General features: G+C 56.7%; 1 protein-coding gene across 2 annotated transcripts; it reads right to left on the bottom strand.

Moving 5' to 3' along the window:
• Window positions 1-1,063: 1,063 nt before the first annotated feature.
• HNF1B (HNF1 homeobox B) lies at window positions 1,064-25,513 on the bottom strand. Of its 2 annotated transcripts, none has more exons than XM_054085238.1 (9): window positions 25,038-25,513; window positions 19,906-20,105; window positions 18,305-18,569; window positions 17,651-17,892; window positions 9,945-10,108; window positions 6,878-7,010; window positions 6,561-6,752; window positions 5,702-5,820; window positions 1,064-2,993 (listed from the first exon to the last, which is right to left on the bottom strand). In XM_054085238.1, exons 1-9 carry the CDS (start codon window positions 25,373-25,375, stop codon window positions 2,973-2,975), a joined length of 1,674 nt encoding a protein of 557 aa, XP_053941213.1. In that variant the 5' UTR covers window positions 25,376-25,513; the 3' UTR covers window positions 1,064-2,972. The 2 variants fall into 2 exon arrangements, with proteins under 2 accessions (XP_053941213.1, XP_053941214.1); XM_054085239.1 differs by having other exon boundaries at window positions 18,305-18,491; window positions 25,038-25,511.
• Window positions 25,514-27,097: the final 1,584 nt, after the last annotated feature.

Below are 27,097 nucleotides of genomic sequence, written 5' to 3'. Positions count from 1 at the left end.
GAAAGCTTAGCCCGTTCAGCTTCATGAGCTGCTCACAGAGCAAAAGACAGCTGGCAGAGGTAGAAGAATCCAAGTAATTTCCACCTTGCCCAGTAGGAATGCAATATTTAAGGGTTTGAAAAGGGCTCAGCCTGGCACTCAACTGCGTTGGAAAGGGCTTGCTGAGCAGGAAGGCGCAAAGGGGATCTCAGAATAAAACCTGCATGTTTTCTCCCCAGGTTTTGCTAAAAGAGAGCACCACTTTGGAGTCTGCATTAAAGGCACGGAGAAGTCTTCATGCCTCCCATCCTCTTTCAGCTTTCTGCTTCCAATCTTTGTCAAGGGGTAGCTAAAAATCACATAAACAAGGGAACTCCATGGAAAGGTTTTTATCGGGGTGTCCTGCCCTGGCTATAAAGCCGAGCACCAGATTGCTGCTCTGAAAGCTTGTCCCACAGCAGCCCACATCTAACTTGCAAAAAAAAAGGAAAGGGGTGCTAAACCCAAACCAGGCATTTCTGAAGGTGATCGAAACCAAAGCCCCACCACACTGGCCCTTCGGAAGGGCCACCCTTTCCCAGGGCTCCAAGTCACTCTGCTATGTCAGCTCTTTGCAATCAAAGATCTTCAAAAGCAACGCACCCTCCTGCCTCACCCTTGGGCTTTCCTGGCCCACCGGCTCAGTATCCAAAATGGATGAGGTTTGGCTTTGTCTGGCACACAGCTCCTAATTGGTTGGCTTAACACTCACCTGCTAAAATTAGCAGAGGATGAGGAATAAACTGTGCTGGACTAAGGACAACATCATTAGTGCATCATTAGGAGGGTGAGCACACGGGTCTCCCAGCCTCCTAGAGCTTCCGGCTAGTTTCGGCCGGTACCTGGGGCTTCATATGGAACACCTGACTCACCACCATGTTCAGGCAGGTAGAAACCTCCATCAGCCTTGCAAGGGAGAGCAGGACGGATGCGCCGCTGCCCCAGCCTGCCTCCCGCTGGACCAACGTCTGCCAACCCATGCGGATGGGGACTGCGGAAGTTACAGACCACATGGCAGCACTGAGTCAGAAGAAATGGTATTTAATTATGGTATACATTAAATTAGATGTCATTCTGAATATCGGTGTCCAATTCATGATGACTTATTCACCACAGGGCGACTCCTATTAGTCCCAGCAAGGGTTAGGGTCCCACTGCGCTAGGAATTGTACAAACAGAAATGAAAAGAGCCTTTCTTGCCCCAGAGAAATCATCCGGTGTTTTTCTTTTTAGTCACGGGGCTGGTGGTCATCTGTCCACAGGCACCTCGGCTGCTCTCCACCTCTCCAAGTCACTCTCAGCAGTTGGCACACGCTGCAAAGTCTAAGAAAAATGTACACAGCTGGGAAGCACTGGATCCATTTCTGAAGGGATACAGGTATGGAGTAGCTTGTGTCTCACAGGAGAGGAGAAAATGCCTTTTACAGCTTTCGCAGCTTTGGAAAGTAGGACTTGGGCACCTAAAGCCCTTCAGGGCTCTGCAGAGCTTGGAGTGTGGTGACCTCAGCAGGCGCCCAGCTGGGGTGTGTCCTCACCGCAGAGCGGCTCTCATTCACAAGCAGCAGATCTTGCTTCAAAGCTTTTCCTCCAAGAACCACTGCCAGGTGAGACAAGGCAGGCAGCCGGGGGGCCATCGACCAGGCTGCTCACATCACAGCCTGGTGCCCGTCCAGCTGCGGCTCGAAGGGGACACCACAAGGATGAGAGCTCTGTGTTTCTTGGTAAGGGTGGAGCCAACAAGGCTCATCATCAACCTGTTAACGGTGAAAAATAAGCCACCTGTACTGGCCGTTTGCTGGGCAGGAGACGAGTCAGTAACTGGACACCCAGTCCCTTCCACGCCCCAGGGAGGGGAGAAGAGAGGTACTCCGTTTGAGGAAGATCAAACCAGAACTCCTTGCAGCCTTGTTCACCTTTGTAGCAGCAAATGCTGCGGGCTCACCTGAAAACTGCCAATGCCAAACACTTCCCAGGGGCTGGATGCGTCAACTGGGCTGCTCAGTGCTTCCCCGCCCCCCAACACAGCCCATCTCGGAGTCCCCAAAAGCAGAACAGTCTCCATAATGGCAGTTGTCCTCCTGTGGATTATCCAGGTCTGTCCAGGGCTCCGCTCAGCTCATGCCATGCCCTTCCTTCCCGTGGGATCTCAGCATGCAGAGCACACGTGTGTGCCCGTCCTCCCACGGAGCAGAGACTGGTGCTGCCCGACCACTGTCCTTGCGCAGGCCCAGGTCCTTGAATTAACTCATTTAAAGGAAGAAGAGAAATACAAAACCAAACTCATCCTCAGCTCTGACCTTTACAAAAAGAAGAAAAAAATAGGGAGAGAGAGAAGAGATTCGGGAACAATATATACAGATGGGGGAATTGCACTTAATTACAGTAGTTTACATCCATTGGACAAAATTTACTTCTTTTATATAAATCTTTATGTATAGGAGCAGGGAAAGGTGAGGATGGAGCAGACTGTACCTCTATTTACAGTTTAATTGGCTCAGTTCAACAGCACATGCAATTCCTCCTTCCAAACACCAAGTAACAGACCCAAGTCCCTCTCAGTCCCTCGGGTGGAGGAGTATAACTTAAATATTATCCATCTTCCCCTTCTGCCAGTTCCAGTACAGCTTGTTCCTCGTTCTTCAGGAGAGCCAGCGGCTTCTTGGAAGGCAAATACTTAAGAAAAAAATCCCCAAGAGGTGTCTTGGAAATACTGCGTGGAGAGGAGAGGCACGGTCCCAGGTGGGCACCTCGCAAATCCGGGCTCGTCCCCAGCAAGGCATGGAAGGGCGACGGGGAATCTCGAGCCTCCGGCTCCGTTTGAGGTTGCTGAGCATCTCGCTGTGGCACTGGACTTCACTCTGGCGACTCCCCGGGCTCGGCGCGCAGGTCACCGGCGGGATGTTGTGGATAATAAGATCCCGTTGCTATGTGCAAAAGCAGCGAGGTGTGGAGCATCACCAGGCTTGCAGAGGACACTGGGGAGGGAGAGAGCAGCACAGTGACCAGCAGGCAGGAAGCGAAGGCAGCACCACAGGGGCATCTCCAAGGGCATTGCAAAGCATTTGGAGGCATCATCTCCAGGGACGGGGATGGTGTCACACAAGCCCTGCTTGGCCCCAAGCCCTCCCCAGCACGCCTGAGGGGGAGGCAGCGGAAAAATACTTTTGGAGCCAGATATTGCCACCCCATAATAATAATAATAACAACAATAATAATAATCAAACGGGGCCTGTTTGTGCCTAGGCTGTTGCAGAGATCATGCCACACTGCTCAGCAGCGCTGCCAAGAGCAGCCAGGTGTGAGGCTGAGTGCAGGAGCTTGCATTCGGGTGAGAGCGGGGCCAGGGACCATGGGCATCACTGTCCCCCAGTGTTGCCATCACCTCCGGGGAAGGAGATAAGCAGCCTCTGTTGCCACATCCATCCCAGTGCAGCAGCCCCTTCTCTCCCCCTGCATGTGGGTCCCCCACCCGGGGTCCCCCGGTCACCGTTGGGGTGGGAGTCGGGAGCTGTGAGTGACCTTGTGGGCTGGAGCGCACAGCAAACATCGTAACCCAGAGATAAGGAGACGCCAGGAGCCTCCCGTGACATGTCATTAGGGACGGGCCGTGGCTATCAGGTGTTTGCTAACGTAATAAAAATGGTGGCTCGGCCTCAAGCGTTGTCAAAGGAACCAGCAGGTATTTGCCCCTTCCAGGTCTAAATAACAACATCTGATAAGCAATCTGCAGCACTGGGCTGCAAAGGGACAAGAGCAGGGACATCCTTCCAGCCTCCATCCCCACCAGGAGGACCAGGAGCAGCTGGGCTTTGCCACGGAACAGGGTGCAGAGGAGCCGCTGGGGAATGGCAGCAACTTTGCTTTGCAGGAGGAAGCCCCTCCTCTTCCAAAGAGGAGGTTGCTCAAGCAGTGCAGTCCACAGATTTGGGGTTTCACATGGGCTGTGCACCCCCTGGATTTATCTGTGCACTCCCACCAGCAGCACTCGGCTCTCGCCCAGCAAACCATGCTCTGAAAACTGCAAATCCCCTGGGGATGCGAGGGACGCTCTCACCCTTTCTGTCCTCCTCTGCAGAGCCCATCGCTACCAGGTATCCTCGTGCCCCATGGCGCTCACCCTACAACCACCCAAAGTGTGGGGGAGCCGAGGGATGGCCCCTGTTAGCCCCAGGCAGCAACAGAAACCCAAATCCCCCCAAACATTAAGGCATTTGAGCCATTTGAGGAGTGGGTACCATTTGCAGGGCCCTCGTGCTGCCTCTGTAGCACTTCATTCACCCCTTGCTAATGAAACAAGTGACTACAGAGAAAAAAAATCAATGTTCAAGGATAAATTTTTCCAGCTTTAGCTTGAACATGTTCAGGGGGATAGTGGGGAGGGGTGTTCCACACCCATCCGCAGAGACCCAGACCCATCTCCCCCCTCCTGAGCCTCCAGGCCTCCTTCTGCTTTAATTAAAGTGCAAAAGCATGATGGAGTTGGAAAATTGAGGGAGCCGCCATCACCCCGGGCAGCGTCGGCGTCAAGGTAGGCTGATCGCAGCGCCCGGCCAGGCGGTGGGGATGGCTGGGCTCTCTGTCCCTGCCAGGGACATTTCCTGCGTGCCCAGAGCTCCCTTTGGCGAGCCGAGCATCAAAGGCTGCCCGTGGTGGGAGAGCACAATTAATCAGGGGGAGTTCGGGCTGAGCGCACAGCAGATGGGCTGATAAAGCCACCCGGAGGAAATGGTGCTCTGAGGAGCGCGGCCGTGCCTGACCACCTCCCGGACAGAGATGCACGGGCGCAGATAAATGGTCACCCCGAGCACTACAAAGAGTAGGAGCCCGACCCAAACCAGGAGCAGTGGCATTCCTCACTCCTTCCTGGACACCCCAATCCCATCAGCAGCCACTTGCTTGACTTCTCCCCCTTGCAGCCCCAGTCCCTTCCTTCCCCCCCCGGGCACCCACGGGCAGGGGTATCTCACAGCAATCCCATGCTGTATTTACTCTGTGGTCATTGCAGACATTTTTTCCCTGTCCCCCGTCAAACCTCAGCAAGGAAGTTTATCTGAATGCAAGTTCAAGGCTCTCTCTTATTTATCTAACGATCAATAAGGGCCACATATTTCCCACAGTCCCCAGAGCTGCCTTTTAGAAAGGGACTATTGTCTGAGAAGGCCTTGCACACTTGATCTGAACCAAGGTAAGTCCTGACTTACACCGGCACCAGGCAGAGGATAAAGGTTTACGGGCTGGGGAAGTTGAGACACATCGGAGCCCGGCTCCTCCACTCAGCTCCAACCACCATTGGTTCACCCCAGGCACAAAGGCAGCAGAACCTGCTTGGTCCTGAACTTCTCAGCCCAATTTGAACACCAGTAGGATGCTCTAACGCTGACAAAGTTGCCCAAGGGACGAGCACAGCTCAGCCGATAGCACCGTGACAAGTCCCTGTTGTCCAACCCAGTTGCACCATCACCTAAATCCCCATCGTGCCACCTGTGAGCAGGTTTTTCAGAGCCCGTGAAGGGGCTGGAACAGGGATTTCAGTGCCAAAGGGCTCACTCTCAGTTGCCCACATGGGTTCAGCATAGACAGCAGGATGGGGCCTCTGTTACACCCTCCTCCAGCCCCATCTCCAGGGAAGAAACAGCCCTGCTCTGCCTCCGCACACCCTGGGCCACGTCTGCCTGGCCATTACCTGCTTACTGGAAGACATATTGGTCAGCGTGCTGATGCTGCTGGTATCCGTCACCACCATCGCCGAGGGGAAGCGGGAGGTGTGGGAATACTGGGGAGGCTCCTGCTTGTGTGCATACACTGCAGAGAGGAAGGAGACAAGCAGCCGTCATGGAAAAGCCACCCACAGCGCTCATGCCGGGGCAAAGCAGCCGAGTGCTGCGTTATGGCAGGTCGCAGGGGTGGAAATGAGCATCACGAAGATTCAAATGAGATAAAAAAGCCATGGAAAGCAATACCACCTGCCTCTAAGCCACCGCTTTCTCAGCTATCGGCTCGCCCAGGGAAATCAGTGGGGACTGAAGGGCTGCGGCTGGATCAGACACCAGCAGCTCTGTAACCCCTCTGCAGCAGAGCCCGGTGCTGGAGCAAGGCTGGGGCCGGGATGATGGATGAGCCCAAGGGGTGAATCCTGATCCCTTCAGGACACAGCGGGCAAGCATTTGCTTTGCAGGGAGTGCAACAGGCCCAGCCACCTCCTTTGGCAAAATACTTGCTTTAGCAATAAGAACGCAGAAGGAAAAACAGAGTCCAAAACACAGGCGGGGGCCACGGCCCACCCGCAGGGCAGCAGCAGAGTGCTACGGGAGATGCGGCACGGCAGGTGGTGCGGGGGAAGGACAGGATGGGGCAGGATGGGGCCACCCCGCACCGCCGTGCATCCCGCTCCCAGCCCTGCAACAGCTGGTACTGGCGGGAGAGAGGTGGCAGCCAAGGGCACGAGCTTGGGCAGGGGAGCACAAGAAGAGAGCATGAGCTTGTTTTCCCTCTGAACTCATTTTCTCGTCCCTTCCCTTTCCAGCTGCCACCCGGACCCTTACTGTGCGAGTTCTGCAGCTGAGTCACAGTGGCCATGAAAGGCTGCTGCGTCATATGGCTGGGCGACTGCTGCATCAGTGGCTGCTGGTGCGGGCTGTGGAGCTGCTGGGAGAACTGGACTGGCTGTAGAGCTGCCAAGCTGCCGGCAACGCTGTTGATAACAGGTACGCTCTGTGCCTGCGAGGTGTTCAGACCTGGGAGGAGGGAGAGAGCAGAACAGGACGTCAGCACTGGCGAAAGCTGTCAGGGCATCCCCCTCCCCATCGCAGGACGGAGGGTCCATGCGGGATGTGGGGGTGAGCTCGAAGCGCGCACTTACTCTGTGCGATGGCCATGACTCCTGAGAGTGGCGTCATGATGAGGTTCTGGGACTGCTGCGGGTTGTGGTGGGACAAGCTGTGGATGTTGGTCAGGGTGCTGACCGGGGGCAGCCCGCCCCCCGAAACAGAGATCTGCCAAGGAGCAAGGCCAGAGAGCCACCGTCAGAGACACAGCTGGGGAGGGCTCCTGACCCTCCTCCCCTGCCTGCTTCAGTAGGGGCAGTGCGGGGGCATCGGGAAAGACCCCTCCCAAGGAGCGAGCAGCCCACAGCCTCGCTGGGCACCTTCAGTTCAGCACACGCGGCTCCCACTGTCCCGGGGCTGCAGACCCCGGCTGGGATGCCTAAACCTCACGTTAATAAATAGCGAAGCAGCAGCAAGGAAGGACTTTGCTGGCACTGGCTTCCATCTCCACTGGAGCACAGCACCGGGACACGGCACATCCCGAGCCTTTCCCCCAAGTCCAAGCTCCTGTCCTTGAGGACAGCTGAGGACTCTCAACACTCATTAACTTACTGTTACGGTTGTAGGGGAAAGTGGGAAATAGAAACACAGGAAGGTAAAGAAAAAAAGACCTCACAGCAACGATCCTAGCGATCACTTTTGCAAATGGGCAGGATACTGGTGAGACGAAGTTGGCACACCCAGCCTGAGCCAGTTCCCAGGATTTTGGGTCAGTGTTGAGGGATTGGTCACATAAGGGCACTCAGAGTGTGCTGAAAGGACTGGTCCCCAGGACAAACAGGGGGCTAAGTGCCTTATTTCTTTAATCGCTGCACTTTCTCCTAATCCCTCTCATTAGACCTCTTGCACTGAGCAACCTCACCCAGATTCAGAGCCATCTTTTTGTCTCTTCGTGTGACATTTCTGGACGCCACTCTGAGCACCTTGTGTATTTTGCACATGTGAGTTGGAGATAGCCTCGTTGCAACTGAAACAAATGCATCAATAAATTCCAAAGCCCGGGAGTGACTCATATTTCCTGATCCGGTATTTTCCACTTTCAAAGTTTCTTCAAGGCCAGGTCACACCACATTCAGCTACACAAGTCAAACAGCTCAGGGTAAGCACACACCGCTCACCTGCAGCCCGGGCTCATTTCACGGGGGCTCAGACCCAAAGCGCTTGCACACAAAATAAATACTCTGGAAACTGAACGACTGGAAAAGACCCTACAGACACTGGATCCTTGGGGGAGACCCTCTGGCACCACTGCGGCTAAGGACAACACTGGAGCATGGGGGAGTGAACCACCAAAGCTTTCTGCAGTCTCCATAATGCTCCTCCCTGAAAAAAAATAGATTGCCTTCACATGCAGCAACTTCCTTGGCAGCTTTTGGTTTCATGTCAGGTACTAAAGGCACATGTTTACTTATTAGAAACCACAGCCTACAGCATATTTTATTAAATCACTAGCAAGCACTAGCTAGCCCTGCTTAAAGATCAGAGATAAGCTGGCAGAGCCGCATGCTGCTGAGGACCAGAGCGGTCCCAGACGGCACTGTGCAATACCTGTGCAGAAGGGATAACTCAGCAGGGCTTTTCCTGCTGCACACCTCTGCACTTCAACAGGTTGCTTTTCCCAGTTCAATCTGCTGCATTTTCCTGCAGCTTTGTACCATCCTGCCCGGCTGCTGTGCGCTCCCCCTGCCTCGTCCAAGGGTCCTTTCCTGTGCTCCGGCAAACCCACCCCTCTGACAAAGCCAAAGGAGCTGGCAGGGAGGGTGCTGGCAGCCTCTGCCACCGACTATGCGCCACTTCACCCTCGCAGACCCCCACCCTGGGCACTCAGTGCCTGCTGCTGCCGCCGCCTTTATTCCTGACTCATTTTATGACTTCAAGGCTCAGGGTTATAAGGCTCAACACACCCCTGGGGAGATATGGGTGCGTTCAGGGTGGAGATAGCGTGCTGGGAGGGTTAGGGGTTTGCTCTGGAATATCCTCCCTGCTTGGTGGGGGATGCATGGAGTTACAGAGTCAGCGTCCGAGCCCAAGGGGCTGCACGGAGACCCTCGTGAGCCAGAGAACAGCACAAGGAAAGGCAAAATTAAGCCATGCCATAGCTGAGGGAGGAGACACCGAGCCCCTCTGCAGCCACCCAGCTTTGTGAGGAGACCAACGTGATGGCCCAAGAATGCCAACCCTCCGAAAATGGAAGTGAAAACCTGGGAAGAGAAGGCTTGGCCCCGCCACTCAGTGCCATGTTTGACTTTCGCTTTCAGCAGAAAAACTCTCCTCCCAGAAAAGCAGTGGCCACACGCAAACCTCTGCCAGCCCGCTCCAGGGAAGGGCTGTGCTCTCCTGTCCCATCCTGCCCCGGCCCCCCGCGCCCTCTCCTCGCCCCACTCCTTCGCCACCCTCCAAAGGGCTTTGCACCAGCCAGGGACACAAAAAGAGCAGCTCAAAGCGCTTGGACATTAGAGACCAAACCCAGCCCTGCATTTACAACTGCTTTTTTTGCAACGGCCTTGCAGCACCTGGCATGGGGAGGTGTCAAGCAAACAGTGGGGGTGCCAGTGTCCCATCTCTGCTGCCTGTCACCAGCGCTGTTTGCAGCTCAGCCCCGAGCACGAGGGGAAGGGGATGGGGAGAGGCAGGAGCTCCTGGGCTCTAGCGGGTCAGATGCCCTGGGTGATGCCCTGGGACGAGGAGGTCCCTGTTTGTCAGGAAAGAGCTATCCTGGCAAAACTCCAAATTTGGGAGGGTTTAAAGAAAAAAAAATGAATGAGAATTTTATCAACACCCATGTCATTGGCAGAAGAAAACAGCGATCCTCCCAGCGCCTGTTCAATTCGCAAGGTATGCAATCGATAAAACCAGAGCAGGGCTCCGTCAGATTTATGGGCTGTGTTTGGAAAACACACCATCGCCCGTCAGGGAGCGCGGGGGCCAAGCACCACCTTTGAGGTGGGTGGTGGGGACGGTCGCGCGCCCGCGCCACGGCCCCACAATGCCCCATTGTTCAGCGCGGGCCGCGTGTGAAACCCGGGGAAAGCGTGTTTGCTTTGCCCGCTGGGCCCTCTTATCTTATCAGTGCCGCCGCCACAATAGGCCAGGTGTACTCACCATTTTACCGTCGGGTGAGAGCAAACCGTGGCCTGGGTCCAATCCGGCTGGGGAGACCTGCTGGAGGACCGCCTGGCTGGTGGTGACCATGGCACCGCCACCGTGGTGGCTGATGGTCCCAGAGGATGCCGCCTCGCCGCTCGCTGCCTGGCTGTACCGGACTCCTGCAAAACAACACCAGGCGCTGGCATCACCCATCGCCCTGGCGAGGGTGCCCTGGCTGTGCCGACGCCCTCCGAAAGAGTCCCGGCAAAGGGGACACCCCCAGCCCTCCCTGCCTCCCTCGGCGTGCATGGCACGAGGATGCCAACAGACGTGCAAGTGCTTAAATAGCACCCTCGAACAACAGATAGAAGGAATGGCACTGGACAACGTGTTCCTTCCCAGCTTCTCCCAGACCTCATCCTCTGAAATTCTACCAAGAAGTCTATGGTGAGGGACACTGAATGCCCAGCCAGGGCTGCAGCCTCACGCAGCCCTGATGCTGCGGGATAGAAAGGCTGCACTCACGGGAGCCCAGACCGACAGCCCATACACCCATCTGCATCCCTCAGGCTTTAATAGGCAGTTTGCACCCCTCGTGCAAATTCCTGTGATGCCCATGAAGCTCTTGGACACTGGCCTGGAGGCCCTGAGCCGCAGGGAGCGACTCCGCATCCTCCAGCTCTTCCACCTGCGAGGCCGGCCCTGCTCCCTGCAGCCGCTGCCGCTGCCCAGCCCAGTGCTGCCCAGCTCTAAACAGCGACAGCTCTCACTTGTTTCTCAGGCATTTCTGCATCCGATTTCCCTCTCGGCAAGTGTATGATTAACAGATTACTGCAGGAAGATGGAGGGACCAGACACACGCAAACCTCCAAATCAGACCACAGCCCACCTCCGACGAGGGAAATCTGGCTCAAGCACAGGTCTTCTGTACAAATATATTTAATTTGGCTAAAATGCCCTGCACTGATAACCATATGATCAGCCATGTGTCATGGAAAGGCATCTACAGATCACAAATAATTAACCAAGGAAAATCCACGGGAAACAAAAGCGTCTTTTACAAGGCTGCCTTGACAACTACGGTGAAAACCCATTTATTACAAGGAGTCCGACACCTTGCTTGCGGCTGGGTTCACTGAACTGCCCTGGGATCGAAGCAGCGGACAGACAGACGCATAGACAGCCCAAAACTCTCCTGGGAAAGAAAACCACACTGACAAATCCCAACACTCACAACTGAGACCACCAAGAGCATCATCTGCCCGTGACCCCCGCCACCGGGATGGCTCCCCAGAATGATCACCAGCCCGCGGAAGATGCTGGCGGCTTCTTGGCCATCCCAGCACAGCACGGACACCCCCAGCTACAAACCCCATACTGGCAAAGGATCTTCCTCCTGGGGTTTTGAGACCTCCTTCTCCAAGGTGCCTGAGGGGAAGAGCTGATGGGAGCTGGCTGGGCAGAGGATGCTTAAAGGGATACCCTAAATTCCTCTGAATCAAGGAAAAGGAAAGAAATGATAACTTGAGTCCAGAAGCTTTCCACAAGCTCCAAAAGCACCTGCTAAAGTGCAGATGGCTAGACACACCCTCCACCACAACCACGGCGAAGTCACTCTTTAATCGCCTCCGAATTTTCCCCATCAGCTGGTTAAACACATCCCACAGATAGGAATCTCCCCACGATGTCTGGTTCCTGATCATTTCCCAGCAAACTCCTTTTATCCCTGATAATAAAAGAATGTCCTCTGGCAGGTGGATATTTGCTGGTCCTAGTGGACGTCCCTGCCGTGAACAGGGTAAACATTACTCAACCAGGGCACTGTCACACACATTCTTCCCCGCGGTCCCGGCCTCGTGCAGAGTGTGCTTCAGCCGCTGCTGGGCTGAGATCCTGTGGCGCTGCTTAAACAATGGGAGGGGAGATAAAATAAAACCCTTTCTTCTGGGTATGATCTTAAAGATAGACGAGGAGCACAGGCGGCTCCTATTGGAAAGAAAATCAGAGTTTCTGCTCAATCTTCAATCTCTTTTGGGCTCGGTGAAGCTTTCAGGAAGGAAAAAAAAAAATTTTAATCCCCAAATCACGCTTTACCCAACTGAGGATGCTTGTAACTCAAGAGACAAGATGCCCAGAGTCATGAAATTGTCTTTAAAGACATATGAGAGGTTAAAAGCAAGCTCTTCCCTGCAATCCCAAGGACAAGACTTTTATTGTTTGAGAAACAATAACCAATGCTGAGATTTTCTGATAGTCTGGTGACTGAGATTTTGGGTCTCTAGATAAAACCGCTGAAGACTCTTGATGAAGATTAACTCTCCCGAAGAGCGCAAGGTCTGGGGATGGTGGCAGCGGTGCCACTGGCCAGCCCTGCCGAGAACCTCGCTCCCACAGAGGCAGGGGCTGCACTGGCAGGGGGTCCTGCATCCCCAAAGCCTGCCAGCACAGGGGGCTGCCCAGAAACTGCTTGATAAAAGCCTTCTGCCATGGTTACCTTCAAGTGCTTTAGGAAGCCAAGCCAACAACTATCTTGGGTTGAGTTTTTACCATTCCTTGAATGGGATGTGTATTATTGTTACTTATAAACTCTTAGAGCTGGGTTGGATTTGGGTAGATTAGATAATTAATATTGGAAACCAGCACAAGGCATTATTGCTGTTGCTGTTGTCACTGCTATAACATACAGAGTTCCTTGATGATGGTGGTACCTTTCCTCCTGGCACCCTGTTCCTAGCGAACACATCAAGCCCCAGCCCAGCCCAGCCGAAAGCATCTACCTCGGTGACAGCCATCCTTAGGCTTTTTCCCCAAGTGCACGTTACTCCTCCCCAGCCACTTCCCTGGCCCCCGTTTCCGTGCTTTTGGGCTCTGTCACAGCAGCCGGTCCGTGCTCTGCACAGCACCAGGATCATAGAATCACAGAATGGTTTGGGTTGGAAGGGACCTTAAAGCTCATCCAGTTCCAACCCCCCCAGCCGTGAGCAGGGACACCTCCCACCCGATCAGGGGGCTCAGAGCCTCGTCCAGCCCGGTCTTGAATATCTTGGGATGCAGGGTGGTGCTGCAGGGCAGCTAACCCGTGCTTGGGCTCCCCACCAAACCCTCCTTGGCCCGCTCTGCCAGGTGGGGCCAAGCCATGGGACCCAGCCGTCCCCCAGCAGACAACCCCATGGGACGCCGCCATCCGGGCTGAAAGCACCGGGACATGAAGGTTTCCTCCCAGCATGAGCGAGTGGGGGGTTCTGCAGCCCCCGGGTTTACGAGCAGGGGCTCAGACAGCCATTGAAGCCCGACGCGACTGCTCTCCCGACGCTCTCCTGCGTCTCCGCAGCTGGAAGCAGCTCCTGTGCAAAGAGATTTATTCCTCCTCGGCCTCTCCTTGTGGCTGCCCGAGAGAGGAGCCTGGATGGGGATCCCAGGGAATGGTCCTGGCCGCGGAGCCTGCCCTTGTTAAGGCTTTTTTTTTTTTTACTGGAGCTAGAGACATAATATAAAAGTCTGTTTATGGGACCCGGCTATTGTGCGGGCCCCGAGCTGCACAGCCCGTGAAACGTTTTACTGCTTTCCCATGTTTCCAGACACGCCGCGGGATCTGGCTCCCGTAGCCTTAACCCTGCGTTTCCGTCGATGGGGACGGGATGCCAGCCCCCAGGGTACAGAGGGTGCTGTGCGCTCAGGGCTTTTTGCAGCCACCCCCAAGACCCCCTGGCTTCTCAGAGGTGCCAGACCCATTCCCCGACCCGGCTCCTGGGGTGGAGTTAGGGTGGCAATCGATACCTGTCCTGTTTTCATCACAGGCTTGTGCCATTTTCTAGGTACACACCAGTCTTGCGTCTTTGGCAGCCAACAGCAATGAAGCCCATCGGTTCTCCTCTGCCTTAAGTCATATTGATATGATTAAACTGTGTTTTTACAAAGAAAACACTGTACTTTTTAAAAGTATTTCCCTTGCAGTGGGAGCCCCCGCTGCCACCGCACAGGACACCCCGACCTCCGGCAGCAGCATCCCAGGACCAGGCTGCACTTTTGGCCGGAGTTTCACAAACATCCTGCAAATCATAGATGATGCCCAACCTCAAAACACACCCGGCAGCGCTACGCGATGGATCACCAATGACTCAGGCGGCAGCAGGGATTCAGCTTCCGCTCTGCCCATAGGGATGCAGCCACCGGCATGGAGCGGGAGCCCAGCAGCAGGGGAGAAAGGCCAAGCATCGGTGCGGTTTTTGTGGTCACACCGGACTTAGTGATGCTGCACCTACATATTGGAAGCAGCTGGGTCGGTTATGGACCATTTTGCCCTCCCAAAGGCAGGTCCAGGTAGCACTGAGAGCAGCTCTGATTTTTGGGCTGCCACTCAAATTGCCCCTAAAGTGTTAATCTTGCTGAGTTACAGAGGTGCATAGTTTATATCCATTATAAACCTGTTTATGGGGACTGGACCCTCCCATTTCGCTGCTGTCATAAAGTCCTAATTACCCCTCATAAAACCGGGAAAAGCTCCTAACAGCGCACTGTACCCACAGAGCCCCACAATGCGCGCAACAGTAAAATATTACAACCGCTGGCACCGTGTCTGCAATCAGAACCAGCACATACTCCAAGGAAACAACATGTAGGATCCAGATATAAACTGAGAACCTCTGGACCGAGGGTTTATTGAAGGGCTCTTCTTTAAGAAGAAGTTAAAACACTTAAATTGCCCTTTAGGTTCAGGAAGAATCTCAGGGGTGGTACCAAGTTATTTTTATGTTTGTTATCTATGTCTATAGAGATATCTAAGAATATATATAAATAATGTACATTCGTATATATACTTGATTGCTCTGATATCACTCTGCTACTCTGGTATTTGCAGAGCAGGTACTGATGCCTGGATGGATGAATGGATGGATGAATGGATGGATGCCCTGACCACTTCTTGGGGCAGGATACCCGCTGCTCCCTGGGGCTGGAGGTGATGCTGGGACCCCCAGCTGTGGGGACGGGGCTCTGTGGGGTCCGACGGGCACTGACCAGCCCTTTGTATGCAGGGCGGGAGGTGGGGGCAGCTGGCGAGCAGGGCGGTGCGTCACCTAATCTCATCAATGGACTGATTGTCTTCAGGGCTCTTGAAGATAAAAATGGCATAAGCCAGAGTCTACAGCACCAAGATAAAGCCTTGAGTGACCTTCAAATCAAACAGGGAACCAAGATTGCTGATAATACCCCATAGGAAGGGAAAAGTCCAGAGTCTGAGAGAAGCCTCCTAGAGAGATAGGCTTTAAGTATTTACCTCCAAATAGTTAAAAAACCATGACTTGAGGCTTGACAGATGGGTCCCCAAGAAGAGGCCGTGAGGATGTTTGACTTTTACAGCTCTTATCCCTGCCCGGCCGTCATTATGCCCTTTCGCAAGACCCCATTGACGTCCTGAGGAGCAGGCAATCCCTCTTTGTCTGAGGGCATGGGAGCGATTTTGCAGCTACCCCATGCTGCCAGCCCCATCGTTTCCCGCCGGGGGACATCATGGGGGACGGGGCCGCGAGGGGGTAGGACATGGGCAGCGCCGTCATTAAGCTGTTAAGGCATTGAGCACTCCAGACGCTGCTGCACACGGTGCAAGGGCAGTTCAAATCCCAGCATGTCCAGCCTCAGATGGAGTCTGTGGGATCTGCCCCACCAGCGCTGCCCCACGCCCTGCCGAGGCAGCAGGTCCCCAGATATCTCTTGGAGGAGTTTTTAGCAGCAATGGACCCAGCAATGTTTCAGGAGCTGCAAGCCTGCCAGACCCAGCTTAGTTCAAGTGACCCTGAAGCAGTCACGCCTGGGCTCCATCCCTCCCCATCATCCCCAAGCCAACCCTACAACCCCATGGTGGCCCTCACCATGCTCATCTCCTCCTCCTTGGTGAGGCCAACAGATACAAGCATTGGCCACCAACAAATTCCCTCAGCCGAGCCCTCCTGACCCCTCCGGAGGGGCCCTTCACTCCTGCCCTGCTCAAAAGCCCCTCCAAATGGGCTGTCATCGGCCCTATAGCCACGGCCGGCTCCTGCTGGCCACTGCTCTGATGGGGAAAATAAAGGTTGGGGCTTAGCAGCCCTCCAACCCCAAGATAAATGCCCGCGGTTACAGTAATTGCAGTCCCCTAATAGAAGAAAACAAAGGCTCTCGTGGGGTGCCTGCATGCGCGCTGGCAGGACGGGGACACATCAAAGGCAGCGGGGTTCGTTCAAAGCCCTGGCTTAATTGTCAATTAAGCATGCACGGGGAGACAACGCCATGACAACGCGGGGCTGCATGCTGGTGGGGTATTGTAAAGCCCGCCGGCCGACACTGAAAACAGCTGATTTTGCTGACAATGTGCTTGTAGGGCACCTTGTAAGCAATCAGCCGGTGACAGGAGGGCAAACGTCCTCCCCGTCCCGCCATTGTGTGGGGCATTCCTGGGGCAGGGTCACATTTTGGTCACCACTGGCTGGCCCTATGGGAAGAGCAGTATCCGCGAGCTGGGTCAGACGCTGCCTGTCCTTCCCCTGGGTGAGAGCAGGACGGATGCTGCGCACCCACCTGGGGCTGGTGCATCCCCTGGGTACCACTTCGGGGGCTGCCCTTACTTGCTGTCACCCAAGGACCAGTATCCAGCCATGGACTGGCACCACCCCCAGCTCTCAGCCTCCTCTCCCCAGGCAGCTTGCCCTTCCCGCAGGGACTCTCTGCCACATGGGTTTCTTTTAATTTACTTTTGTAATGAGCTGGGTGTGTGTAACAAGCCAGGCAGGGTCATTTCCAAGAGGTGGCTGGTTTTAGCCTCTCCGTCTGGGCTGTGCTGGTGCCACAGCTGAAGGGGTACGCAGAGTGACAGGGACACAGCCCCCATGCTGACCCCTCGCCACCACGCGCCCGCTCCCGTCTGCTGGGGGCTAATGCGTTGGCTGCAGGTGTAGGGGGACAATGGGGATTGTTCTCCCAACAATGCTTTTCAACCCACGCCATGCCACCTCCGACCAGCCTCTCTGGTTAGCCTCTCTGGGTGCGCAGCCCGCTCCGCAGTGGCGTTATCTCCTGCTTAAATCCCCCGGGAGTTTTTGATATGTTTGCTCTCCCCGAGACAGCTCCTCACTATATACGCAATGAGGTTGGACTATGGTGTGAGGAAGCGGAGGTTGCATTGAGCTCTACATCCCCGATCAGCTTTCCTCATCCACCTCCACCTGCTCCAGCCCCATGCACCCAGCCCGGGCCAGCTCCAGCCCTGCACGCAGCCCGGGTCACCTCCAGCCCTGCAGCCAGCCCAGGATATGTAGCCACATCTTCCTATGGGCTTTGCAACATCACCCATGCATCCCTGCTCCGAAACCAGTGCTCAGTGTGGGCTGCATCCCCAGACCCACGCACAGAGCAGGCTGTCCTGCCAGGCACAGCCCTCCCCTGCCCGTCCATCCCGCACGGGGACTCTGGCGAGTTAAGCCAACCAAGCAAACGCCAGTTTATCCTCAGCAGGACAGAAATCCAGCCCTCACCATATGGCTTGTCCACCACAACCCTGCAGCCACAGTGCTCTCCACACCACCACCGACCCCTCAAGGCAGCAAGGATGGAGGTGACCACCTTCTTCCCCCCCGAGGCTTCTTCTACACGGCCCCTGAGGGCTCAGCACTCTTTTCCCGAGCAGAACAGGTAGCCTGTGCTGCAACTGCTCCACCGTCACTGCCCAAGCACCCTGGATGAGCGCTTACCTGGCATTTTGCTGGGCGGCGAGGCGCTGGGCTGGTTGTGGTGTGGGGAGCCGTGGGACAGCAGCAGGTTCATGCTGTGCGGGGGCTGCCCCGAGCTGTAGGCGTCCATGGCCAGCTTTTGGCGAAAAGCCTCCTCCTTCCGCCGGTTGGCAAACCAGTTGTAGACGCGGACCTCCGTCACCAGGTTGGAGCCGAGCCCGTGCGCCTTGGAGGGAGACACCCCTCGCTGCAGACACTCGGCCCTGCGCGTGCAAGGGGACACGTTGGAACAAGGGTGCTGCTGGGGGGGCCTCACCAGCACCGCCAGGAAAACATGTGAAATGGGGACGTTTAAGTCCTTTGTACAAGCCTGCTTGCTCTTTCCAACTACATCCATGCTGCAAAAGCCATCCCCCCTACCTCTGACACTGCTGTACCGCTGCAGCATCCCTGCACTATCCCCGTGGCATTCCCGCCCCAGCACAGAGCTTGCTTGCCCCCAGCTGCTGCCCACAAGGGCAAAACAAGGCAAAAAGAGGCCAAGCAGCTCAGCAAAGCCATGCCACAACCTGGCGGCCCGAGCTCCAAGCCAGGAGCCCGGCATTGCGTGTGGTTTTTGGAAGAAAGGCTGCAGTGCAGGTGGGGAGGCAGCAGGCACCGTGGGGCAGCCTTTACCTGTTGCATTCCTCCACCAGAGCCTCGCGCTCCTCCTTGCTGGGGTTCTTTTGGCGGTCGTAGGCTTGGTACAAGATTTGCTGGGAGGCCGGCCCCCACTTGAACCGATTGCGACGCATCTTCTTGCTAGGGGTTTCGGAGCAGGCATCGTCGAGCTGGGCAGCCCCTTGGTTCTGCTGATTGAACTCTGGAAAGAGAAACAGCAGCTGATCCTGACTGCTTTTGTCTGTCATATTTCCACAACCCTGGACTGTCTGGTTGAATTCTGAAAGAGAAAGGAGCAGACGTGAGCTGGCCTGTAGCCGCTGCTCAGAGTCACTGTCCCGCGCAGAGGTGGCCCCCCGTGTCCCTCCCGCAGCACATCGGTGCGCCCCAGCGCTGGCTCCCTGCCGCCCCGGCCGTGTGCGTGCCCAGGGAAGGGGCCAGCAATGCACCCTGGCGCTGGGTTATTACCATCCCTCAGGGATGGTGTTTAATGGGGAGGCATGTGCAGGGCATGCATATTCATGGGCAGGGGCTCTGCCGGCATGCACTTGTTCCGGGAGGATTTTTGCAAGCTAGGAGCCACGCAGGACAACTTCAAAGCCCCCCGAGAGGCTGCCTCTCTTTGCTTGCCCAGAGCTCCACTCCGGCTCCTGCTCCCAGCGCAGCGCGGTGGGATGCCAGCCCCGTGCCCGGGCAGGCCCCAGAGGTGACCTTCCCCAGCTCGCCTCAGACCCGGTGCTTGTCACCACGGCAGTAAAAGGAGATTAATGGCAGGGTTTTATTATTCTCAGTTTTGCAGGGGAATTCTCTCTCTTTTTATAATGGCTTTTCCCCCTGTGACGCAGGGCAAGGCTGGAGCAGGCTCTGTTTGCTCTAACATCTCAAGGTGTGTTTTCAAAGCAATGGTATTTGGTGCTAAACCCTTTTCTGCACTTCCCATCTGCAGGACATCGCATCCTTTCGGAGGAGGGAGGCAGAGCCCTTTTAAGGGGGGTGTCAGTGCCCCAACCTGCAGCCCAGCTGCAAACAGGGCTGCTTTGAGCCACAGGGCACCAACCCCGGGGCAGCGGTGGGTGGGAGAGGTGCACAGAAGCAATGGTCTGTGCACTTGGCCAAAATCATCTGCATTTTAAACAGCCCAAGACCATGCTACAGATAGGAGCAATTTACAGGTTTTTTTCTTTTCTCTCTCTTAAGTTTTTTGTGCAAGTAGTTGCAGAAAATGAGCAGTCTCAAGAAACAGAGAGAGGAAAAGGGGGCAGAGGTGGAAAAGGCATCTAACGGTGTGTAATGATTAATTGTCTTTCCAGCTTTAACCAATATAAATATACAAAAAATCAGCTGTACTGATGGGCTTGGGGGAACTCTCAGAGTGTTACTGGGACCAAGAGGGGCTCTCATCCTGTTTTCCTGCGCCTTAAATTAATTTGGATTTGTAAAACTGTTTTGGAGAAGGTTCTGGGCAGCCTGCATTCCGGAGGCTCTGCCAGGGCAGAGGGCAGGGAGCCGCTTCTTCGCTTGGCTCTGGACACGGCGGATGCCCTCAGGCAGAGCCGGGATGCAGGGACCCCTGCTCCCCCCAGCCCCAAAGGGCGAGTGCTGGCGCGGGTACTTACGCCGGAGGATCTCCCGCTGCTTGCGGACGTACCACGTGTAGAGGGCGGCTCTCTTCTGTGTCTTCATGGGGGTGCCCTTGTTGAGGTGCTGGGAGAGGTGTGACTGGTTGAGGCCAGTGACATCCACCACCTCGCGCTGTGGGATGTTGTGCTGCTGCATGTACCCCTTGATCATCTTCGCCGCCCGCCACGGGTCCTCACTGTGGGGAGAGAAACAAAGGGTTACTCTCTCCCGGTGGGGGAAAAGCAACCAGTATTTGCTTCTTCCCATGATGGAAATTCATTGTTATTATTCTGAAATCTGTTTCAGAAGGACGCAAGATTCCTGGATTGTACATCTTCCCCGAACTGCCATCCCGGACCCTGGGAGTCGCCCACCAGGTTATTCACCCAGAGAAGGAGAAGTAAAGAGGATCTCAGTGTCCTGGGCACATCCCACATTTCATTAATGCTGGTAAAGCACCTCCAGATCCCTCAAGGAGAAATACAGCCCATCCATTAATTGCTGCTGGTTTACATTCGCTGCAATTTCTCCCTCTGATGATACGCACACACCATCGGATACACACACACACATATGTTTGGATATAGGAAGACCCTATGGATATTTCACTGTAGAAAGAAAAACTGATAATGTAGAGGTGGTGGAGATACTTTTCCTGCCCCGTTCCCAGCTGTGGTACAGACACTGTGCCCCGTGGCCAGCAAGCACCCGGCACGGCCACTGAACATCATCCACCACTCTTGCCGCTTTCTCCTCTCCTTTCCAATCCCACAGGGATAATTATCTAAAAACCTCAATATGAATTTAAAAGAGACCCTATTTCCACGCTCCCACAACATCAAAGCACACGCAAGGGCCACATGCAAAAGGCTGAGAAGCGAAGGTCAAACCAGGCACACAAACCCAGGCAACTCCCTAACTGGAAAACTAAAAACCAACCTCCCTTCCAATAATTTTAAGTCATTCTTGAATATTTTTAAACACTTGAATTTGGCTCTTGCAAGATCCAGGTGTAAAATCAGTATTTCCTAAATCTGCGTTACTTTGATGTCCTTAGGGTAGCCGACACCAGTCTAGGGAATAAATAAAATTACAGCCAAAAATCAAAATGCTCTCTGCGTTTTTTAGCTCCAGCGAAAGCGCAATGCAACGGCAGAGGATCAGGTCGATACGCCCGTGCTGTATTCGAGACCCCTGGGTTTATCCTGCACTACAGGAGGACGCTGGACAAAAGCAAAGCGCTTTAATGCTGAAAAATCGACGTGGAGCCTGAACCTGGTCACAGTCATGCACTCAAATAATGCGATACTCTAACGTTGCACTTGGAATAACCGTCCGACTGCTTTCCCAATTCATCACTTATTTTGGATCCTTCAACTTGTCATGGGAGAAAAAAAAACCCAATGAGTAGATTTCTTACTTTTTGTCCTGAATGCAGCGTGAAAACAAAGCTGGTTGGATCCAAAGCAAAAGTACCCGACCAGGGGCTTGGTCAGACCCTGGGAAGGAGGGCACGGAGCCATTCCAGAGATGTTGTCCACGCACCCAATCCTGTATCCTCCAGGCAGAGGAACCCCACCGTGCCCATGGCGTCCTCTCTACGGCAATGGTCGCACAGCGCTGCAGACCTGCACGGACACACGCCGACTCCAGTTTTCCCAACAGCCCAGACTCCTGACCGGGTTGAGCACGGTGCAAACTCTCTCCTGTCCCCAAACTGCATGGTCAGGCCATCGGCTCTGCAGCCCCCACAGCAAAAGTCGGTGCTTCTCTGCCGGCTGCCTGTGTGGGGAGGCCGCTCGGCACCCGGAATTGGCAGGAATGGCGATGGAACAGGGGGATTTGGGGCTCTGGCTCTTCGTCCTGCCCCAGGAGAAGGTGGGAGCCAACAAGAAGGATGTGATGAAAATGTCCTCGCACCGCAGCTCCCCTCCACACGCTTCTTCCCGGCCAGGAAGGTGAAGCAGAGCAAAGCCCACCGGCTGCCGCGCCCAAGCCGAGGGGCTCACACGGATCTGCACGTCACCTAACTGATCCTACTAATTAATAATGAGTTAACGGAACAGAGCTCATTATCATTTCTAATAGCAGTTTGGTTCCCAAGAGCCAAGAGCACCATCTTCCCAGAGTTAAATCCTGAGCAAGTGCAACAGAGCACACTTAAAACACCAAATGAGTAACTCGAGGCTTGCAGGTGTGATTTCTGAATTTAAATACAATTTGGCAGTGGTTTAGGTGGAAAAAATATATGAGAATTGGGAAAAAAAAAATCCAATGTTTTCCTCCATTTTATTATTTAAGAAAGGTTTCACCTCGGTATTTCCAGTGTGTTTCACACTTACACTTTCAAAACAATTATTTGGCTCTGAATTTCTCAGCAGTGATTTTTCTTTACAAATCAACTTGACCATATTCAAAAGGGTTAAACAACCTGAAACCAAACCCAAACATTTTGTTTCATGTTAAACAAAATGTTTGGACTTGACCCAAAATGAAACCTTTGAGTGTTTGTTTGGCCTTTTTTTTTTTGTTCTTCTTTTGGTTAACCTAAAAAGCCAGAGAGGAAAACTTTTTGATTCAACATAAGCCCATTTTTTTCGGTTCTGTCACTGAAATAAAAAAAAAAAAAAAACCAACATTTTTTCAATGAAGACATTGAAAACAATGTCTTCACCGGGACTTTACACGCAAAAAAAAAAAAAAAACCAAAACCAACCCCAGAGTGCTTTGTAATACTGGAAAACAAGTTTAAGGCCCTGGCTCCACGGTCCTTCTCCACCGAGATCAAGGAAAAGTGGGTTTTTCTTGCACAAAATTAACCCCAATGAAGCTCAGCTGCCAACACAGACTAAGAAAGACACATTTCCCAACCCAACCTCATGCCCACGCGAGGGACAAAGCCTGTCCCTCTCCCTAAGGATTCCTGGACACCCTCACCCCCTTTGTCAGCCTTGAAAACAGGTAAATACGCTCCACATCCTCGGAGAAATATGCCAAGAATTTATACAGATGGATTATAAACCGGGCTCCCTACAGAAATGATCTATCTAATCTACATCTCCCTGTGCACACAGGGAATCGGCGCAGGGAGCTGTGCTGCACCCACCGCTCCCCACACCCTTCGGGGCGGCTTTGGGGCATCCGGATGGGTCCCCAAGGGCTGGTGGCTTTCCCGCGGCCCCGAGAATCTGAGCGATCCTGGGATATATTACTTGCCGGAGCGCGGTCTGGGTGGATGGGGCAGGAAGAGCTCCGTGGGGCGTCTCGCCCCGGCGCGGGGCTGTGTGTGCCGCTGGCACCCCCCTGGCCAGGCTGCGCCAGACAGAGCGTCGCAGCCCCCCGAGGAGCTGCCTGGCGGGCGGCACGCGTCCCTGTGCCTCCCACACCAACCAAAGCCGCCTGGGCGCCATGAACAGGCCCAGGGGAGCGCACCGCCCGCCGCAGGGCCGCGTGAGGGCCAACGGCTCGGGATCGCAGCACCGCGATGGGCAACACTGCCCGGCGCCCAGGCCTCGGGCGCACAGCACAGCCCGCACTGCCACCCAGAGCAAAGCACCCCCAGGGACGTGGGAATACTCCGAGCCCACGGCAGCCCTGCGGTGAGGGCGCAGCCGCCGGGGGACAGCGAGCAGAGGGGGTTTAGCCCCAGTGCGTGGCTGCAATAAATGGTTCCCGACTCCCCTACCTGGCTCCCTCTCCAAGTACAAAGGCCTCTCTTAGAGCAAACACGAGCGCTTTGCAAAGGCTCCTCAGGGACATGTGCCCGCTCTTGTTTGCACCAAAGGCAAACTTTGCACAGAAACACCTGTGGGAGCACAGCGACGCCGCTGCGGCCGAGCCTTCCCCGCGCCCCACGGGCACCCCGGGATGGACGCGGTCATGGGGGACAGGGGACAGGAGACAGGGCACAGGGGACAGGGGACAGGGGACAGGAGACAGGGCACAGGGGACAGGGCACAGGGGACAGGGGACAGGAGACAGGGCACAGGGGACAGGGGACAGGGGACAGGGGACAGGGGACAGGGCACAGGGGACAGGGCACAGGGGACAGGGCACAGGCGGGAGCTGCAGCGCAGCACGGGTGGGAATAGGAAAAGGCCTGCAACGGCTTCTCCTTCCCCGGCGCCCCGCTGGCACCCCGGAGGGCCCCTCCCGGCTCTGCCGGTGGCACCGGCGGGCGCGGAGCTGCCCGTCCCCATCGGCTGGGCGCTGCCGCGGGGCTGGCCGGGCCCCGAGCGTGGCACAGGGCACGGGCACGCACCGGGGCTGAGCCCGTCGGGCAGGGTCGGTGCCGGCCCCGGGGCTGCCGCGGCTCCGGGAGCAAAACTGCAGCGCAAGAAGCGGGGGACGAAGCGGGGGACGAAGCGGGGGACACAGCGGTGCCGCTGCCCCACGCAGGGATGTCCCTGCGAGGATCCCCGCCTCGGCATCGCCCGGGGGAGCGGCGGCGCCCCGGGGCACGGGGGCAGCGGGCTGTGCCGGGACGGGGCGGCCCCGCCGGGCTGCGCTCCTTCCCCGTCCCGTTTACAGCCCCGGCAATGAATAACCCGCCGCCCCGCTCGCCCTCCTCGCGGCCCTTTGTGTATCTTTCTGTTGATGATTTATAGAAATAAATTAATAACAGCCCGGGCTCCACGTGCTGCAGTTTGTGTTTCATCTCCCGGCGCGGAGGGACGGGACGGTCCGAGCCTCCCCGGCGGGGGGAAGCGACCCCCGCCCCATCCCCGCCGCGCGGAGCACCGGGACCGACACCGGCGAGGGCACAGAGGGCGGGGGACGCGGGGCCGGGAGCGCCGGGACCTGCCGCTGGGAACGGCACACCGGGCAGCGAGTACCAGGACTAACTACGTGGCAGGCAGGGAACACCGGGATTCACCACCGGGAGTAACCATGCGGCAGGCAGAGAGCACCGGGACCCGCCACCGGGCGGGACACACCGGGCAGGGAGCACCGGGATTCACCACCGGGAGTAACTACGGGGCGGGCAGGGAGCACCGGGCAGGGAGCACCGGGAGTCACTACGGGGCGGTCAGGAAGCCCCGGGACCCACCGCGGGTGGAACACACCGGGCAGAGCGCACCGAGCGTCCCCCCGGGGCAGGGGGCGAGCCCGGTGGGATGCGCGGTACCTGATCATCCTGTCCACCTCCGCCCGCTGCTCCACGGCCTCCTCCGTGTTGAGCGCCTGCAGCTCGCGGAGGATTTGCGGCGTGTCGAAGTCGTCGCCGTCCTCCGAGCCCTCGTCGCCGGACAGCTTGCCCTTGCCGTGCCCGTTGGCGAGCGCCGCGAAGGCGCCTTTGCCGTCGGGGGCCGCGCCGGGCGAGAGCGGCAGGTTCTCCAGCTTGACCCCGAAGCCCGCGGCGGGCACCATGTCCTCCAGGGCTCGGATCAGCCCCTCCTTGGTGGCCCCGGAGCTGAGCAGGGCGCCCAGCAGCTCCCGTTGCAGGGCGCTCAGCTGGGACACCATGGTCCCCGCTCGCCCCGCGCCTCCCCGCGGCCCCCGCCGCTCCGCCCCGGGCCGCCGGGCTGCGGGCCGGCCTCTCTAACAAGCCATGACCGCCTCCATTAGGCAATATATTATCTTATGCAAATCAGCGCCGGCAAAGCCTCTCCTCCGGCCGCCGCCCGCGCCCCCGCCCCGGCCCGGCCCTTATCGCCCGCCCGGAGACGGACTTTGCCCGCGGGAGGAGCGGCGGGACGGGACGGGAGCCCCGGCGGCCGCGGGGGGATCGGACCCGGCGCGGGGGCTCCGCGGTTCGGGGCGGGGATGTTCTGTCCCCTCCAGCATCGCCGGCATCGCCCGCCCCGACGGCGCCGCGGCAGCAACGGGACCCTCTGCCCGCACCCCGGGACGGGGATGTTCCGTCCCCTCTGCCCGCACCCTGGGACGGGGATGTTCCGTCCCCTCTGCCCGCACCCCGGGACGGGGATGTTCCGTCCCCTCTGCCCGCACCCCGGGACGGGGATGTTCCGTCCCCTCTGTCCGCACCCCGGGACGGGGATGTTCCGTCCCCTCTGCCCGTACCCCGGGACGGGGGTGTTCCGTCCCCTCTGTCCGCACCCCGGGATGGGGATGTTCCATCCCCTCTGCCCGCACCCCGGGATGGGGATGTTCCGTCCCCTCTGCCCGCACCCCGGGACGGGGATGTTCCGTCCCCTCTGCCCGCACCCCGGGATGGGGATGTTCCGTCCCCTCTGCCCGCACCCCGGGATGGGGATGTTCCGTCCCCTCTGCCCGCACCCCTGGGACTGGGGACACGCTGTTCCGTCTGCCTGCACCCCCGAGGCTGGGGACACACTCCCCTCTACCCACACCCCCAGGGAATGGGATGTTCTGTCACCTCCAGCATCACAGGCATCATCAGCCCCAGGAGACAACAGTCACCCCTCTGCCCGCATCCCCAGGAATGGGGTCGTGCTCTCCCCTCTGGCATCACAGGCATCGCCTGCCCCAACAGCCCCAGGATGGCAACGGGGACCCCTCTGCCCACACCCCCAGGGATAGGGATGCATGCATCCCTCTGCCCGCACCCCTGGGGATGAGGAAGCACTCTCTCCTTTGGCATCACAGGCATCACCTGCCCCGACAGCCCCAAGATGCCAAAGGGCATCCCTCTGCCCGCACCCCCAGGATGGGATATGCTCTCTCCTCCAGCATCACAGGCATCGCCTGCCCCGACAGCCCTGGGATGGTAACAGGCACCCTCCTGCCCACACCCTGCAGCGGGTCCAGCTCCCTCTGCATCTGTCTCCCATGCTGGAAGGGGCCAAGCTGAGAAAACTCTCCCCAGGGGAGATTTATCCCCTCGGCATCCCCTAATGTGCAGTGTCCCACTGCCCAAGCGCCCGGCATGGAGCGGATGAGGCTCCAGGAGAGTGTCCCAAGCCAGGGGTTTCCAATGGGGTCTTGGTCCCTGCTGCGGGGTGGCTTTAGGGATGGGCTCAGCACGGGGTCACTGAAATCCGGCTGTGCACAGAGTGGAAGGACTCTCAGCAAGCTGACAAAGGGGACCCTGCAGGGACAGGGGTGTTCAGGGGACACAAAGCCCCCATCGAGGCTTGGCAGAGGTGGGAGCAGGGAACTGGGTTGGAAGCAGCAGCAGAAGACATCCACACTGAACTCTGGGATCCGAGCACGAATTGCTTTTCCTGACGCGGTAAATGCACTGAGTTGTGTGTGTGTGTGTGT

Source organism: Cuculus canorus, chromosome 20, assembly GCF_017976375.1.
Source record: "Cuculus canorus isolate bCucCan1 chromosome 20, bCucCan1.pri, whole genome shotgun sequence".
Lineage (NCBI taxonomy): Eukaryota > Metazoa > Chordata > Aves > Cuculiformes > Cuculidae > Cuculus > Cuculus canorus.
Note: the sequence above shows the minus strand (reverse complement) of the source record. Positions and strands in the feature narration are given on the sequence as shown.

Bases quoted from the DNA above. Each gene is read 5' to 3' on its own strand.
- HNF1B (XM_054085238.1), bottom strand. From the start codon at position 25,375: ATGGTGTCCCAGCTGAGCGCCCTGCAACGGGAGCTGCTGGGCGCCCTG. The intron at 10,109-17,650 runs GTAAGCGCTCAT...GTTGTTTTGCAG, and splicing joins GCCGCCCAGCAAAATGCCAG to GAGTCCGGTACAGCCAGGCA. The intron at 5,821-6,560 runs GTAAGGGTCCGG...TCCTCTCTGCAG, and splicing joins TCAGCTGCAGAACTCGCACA to TGTATGCACACAAGCAGGAG.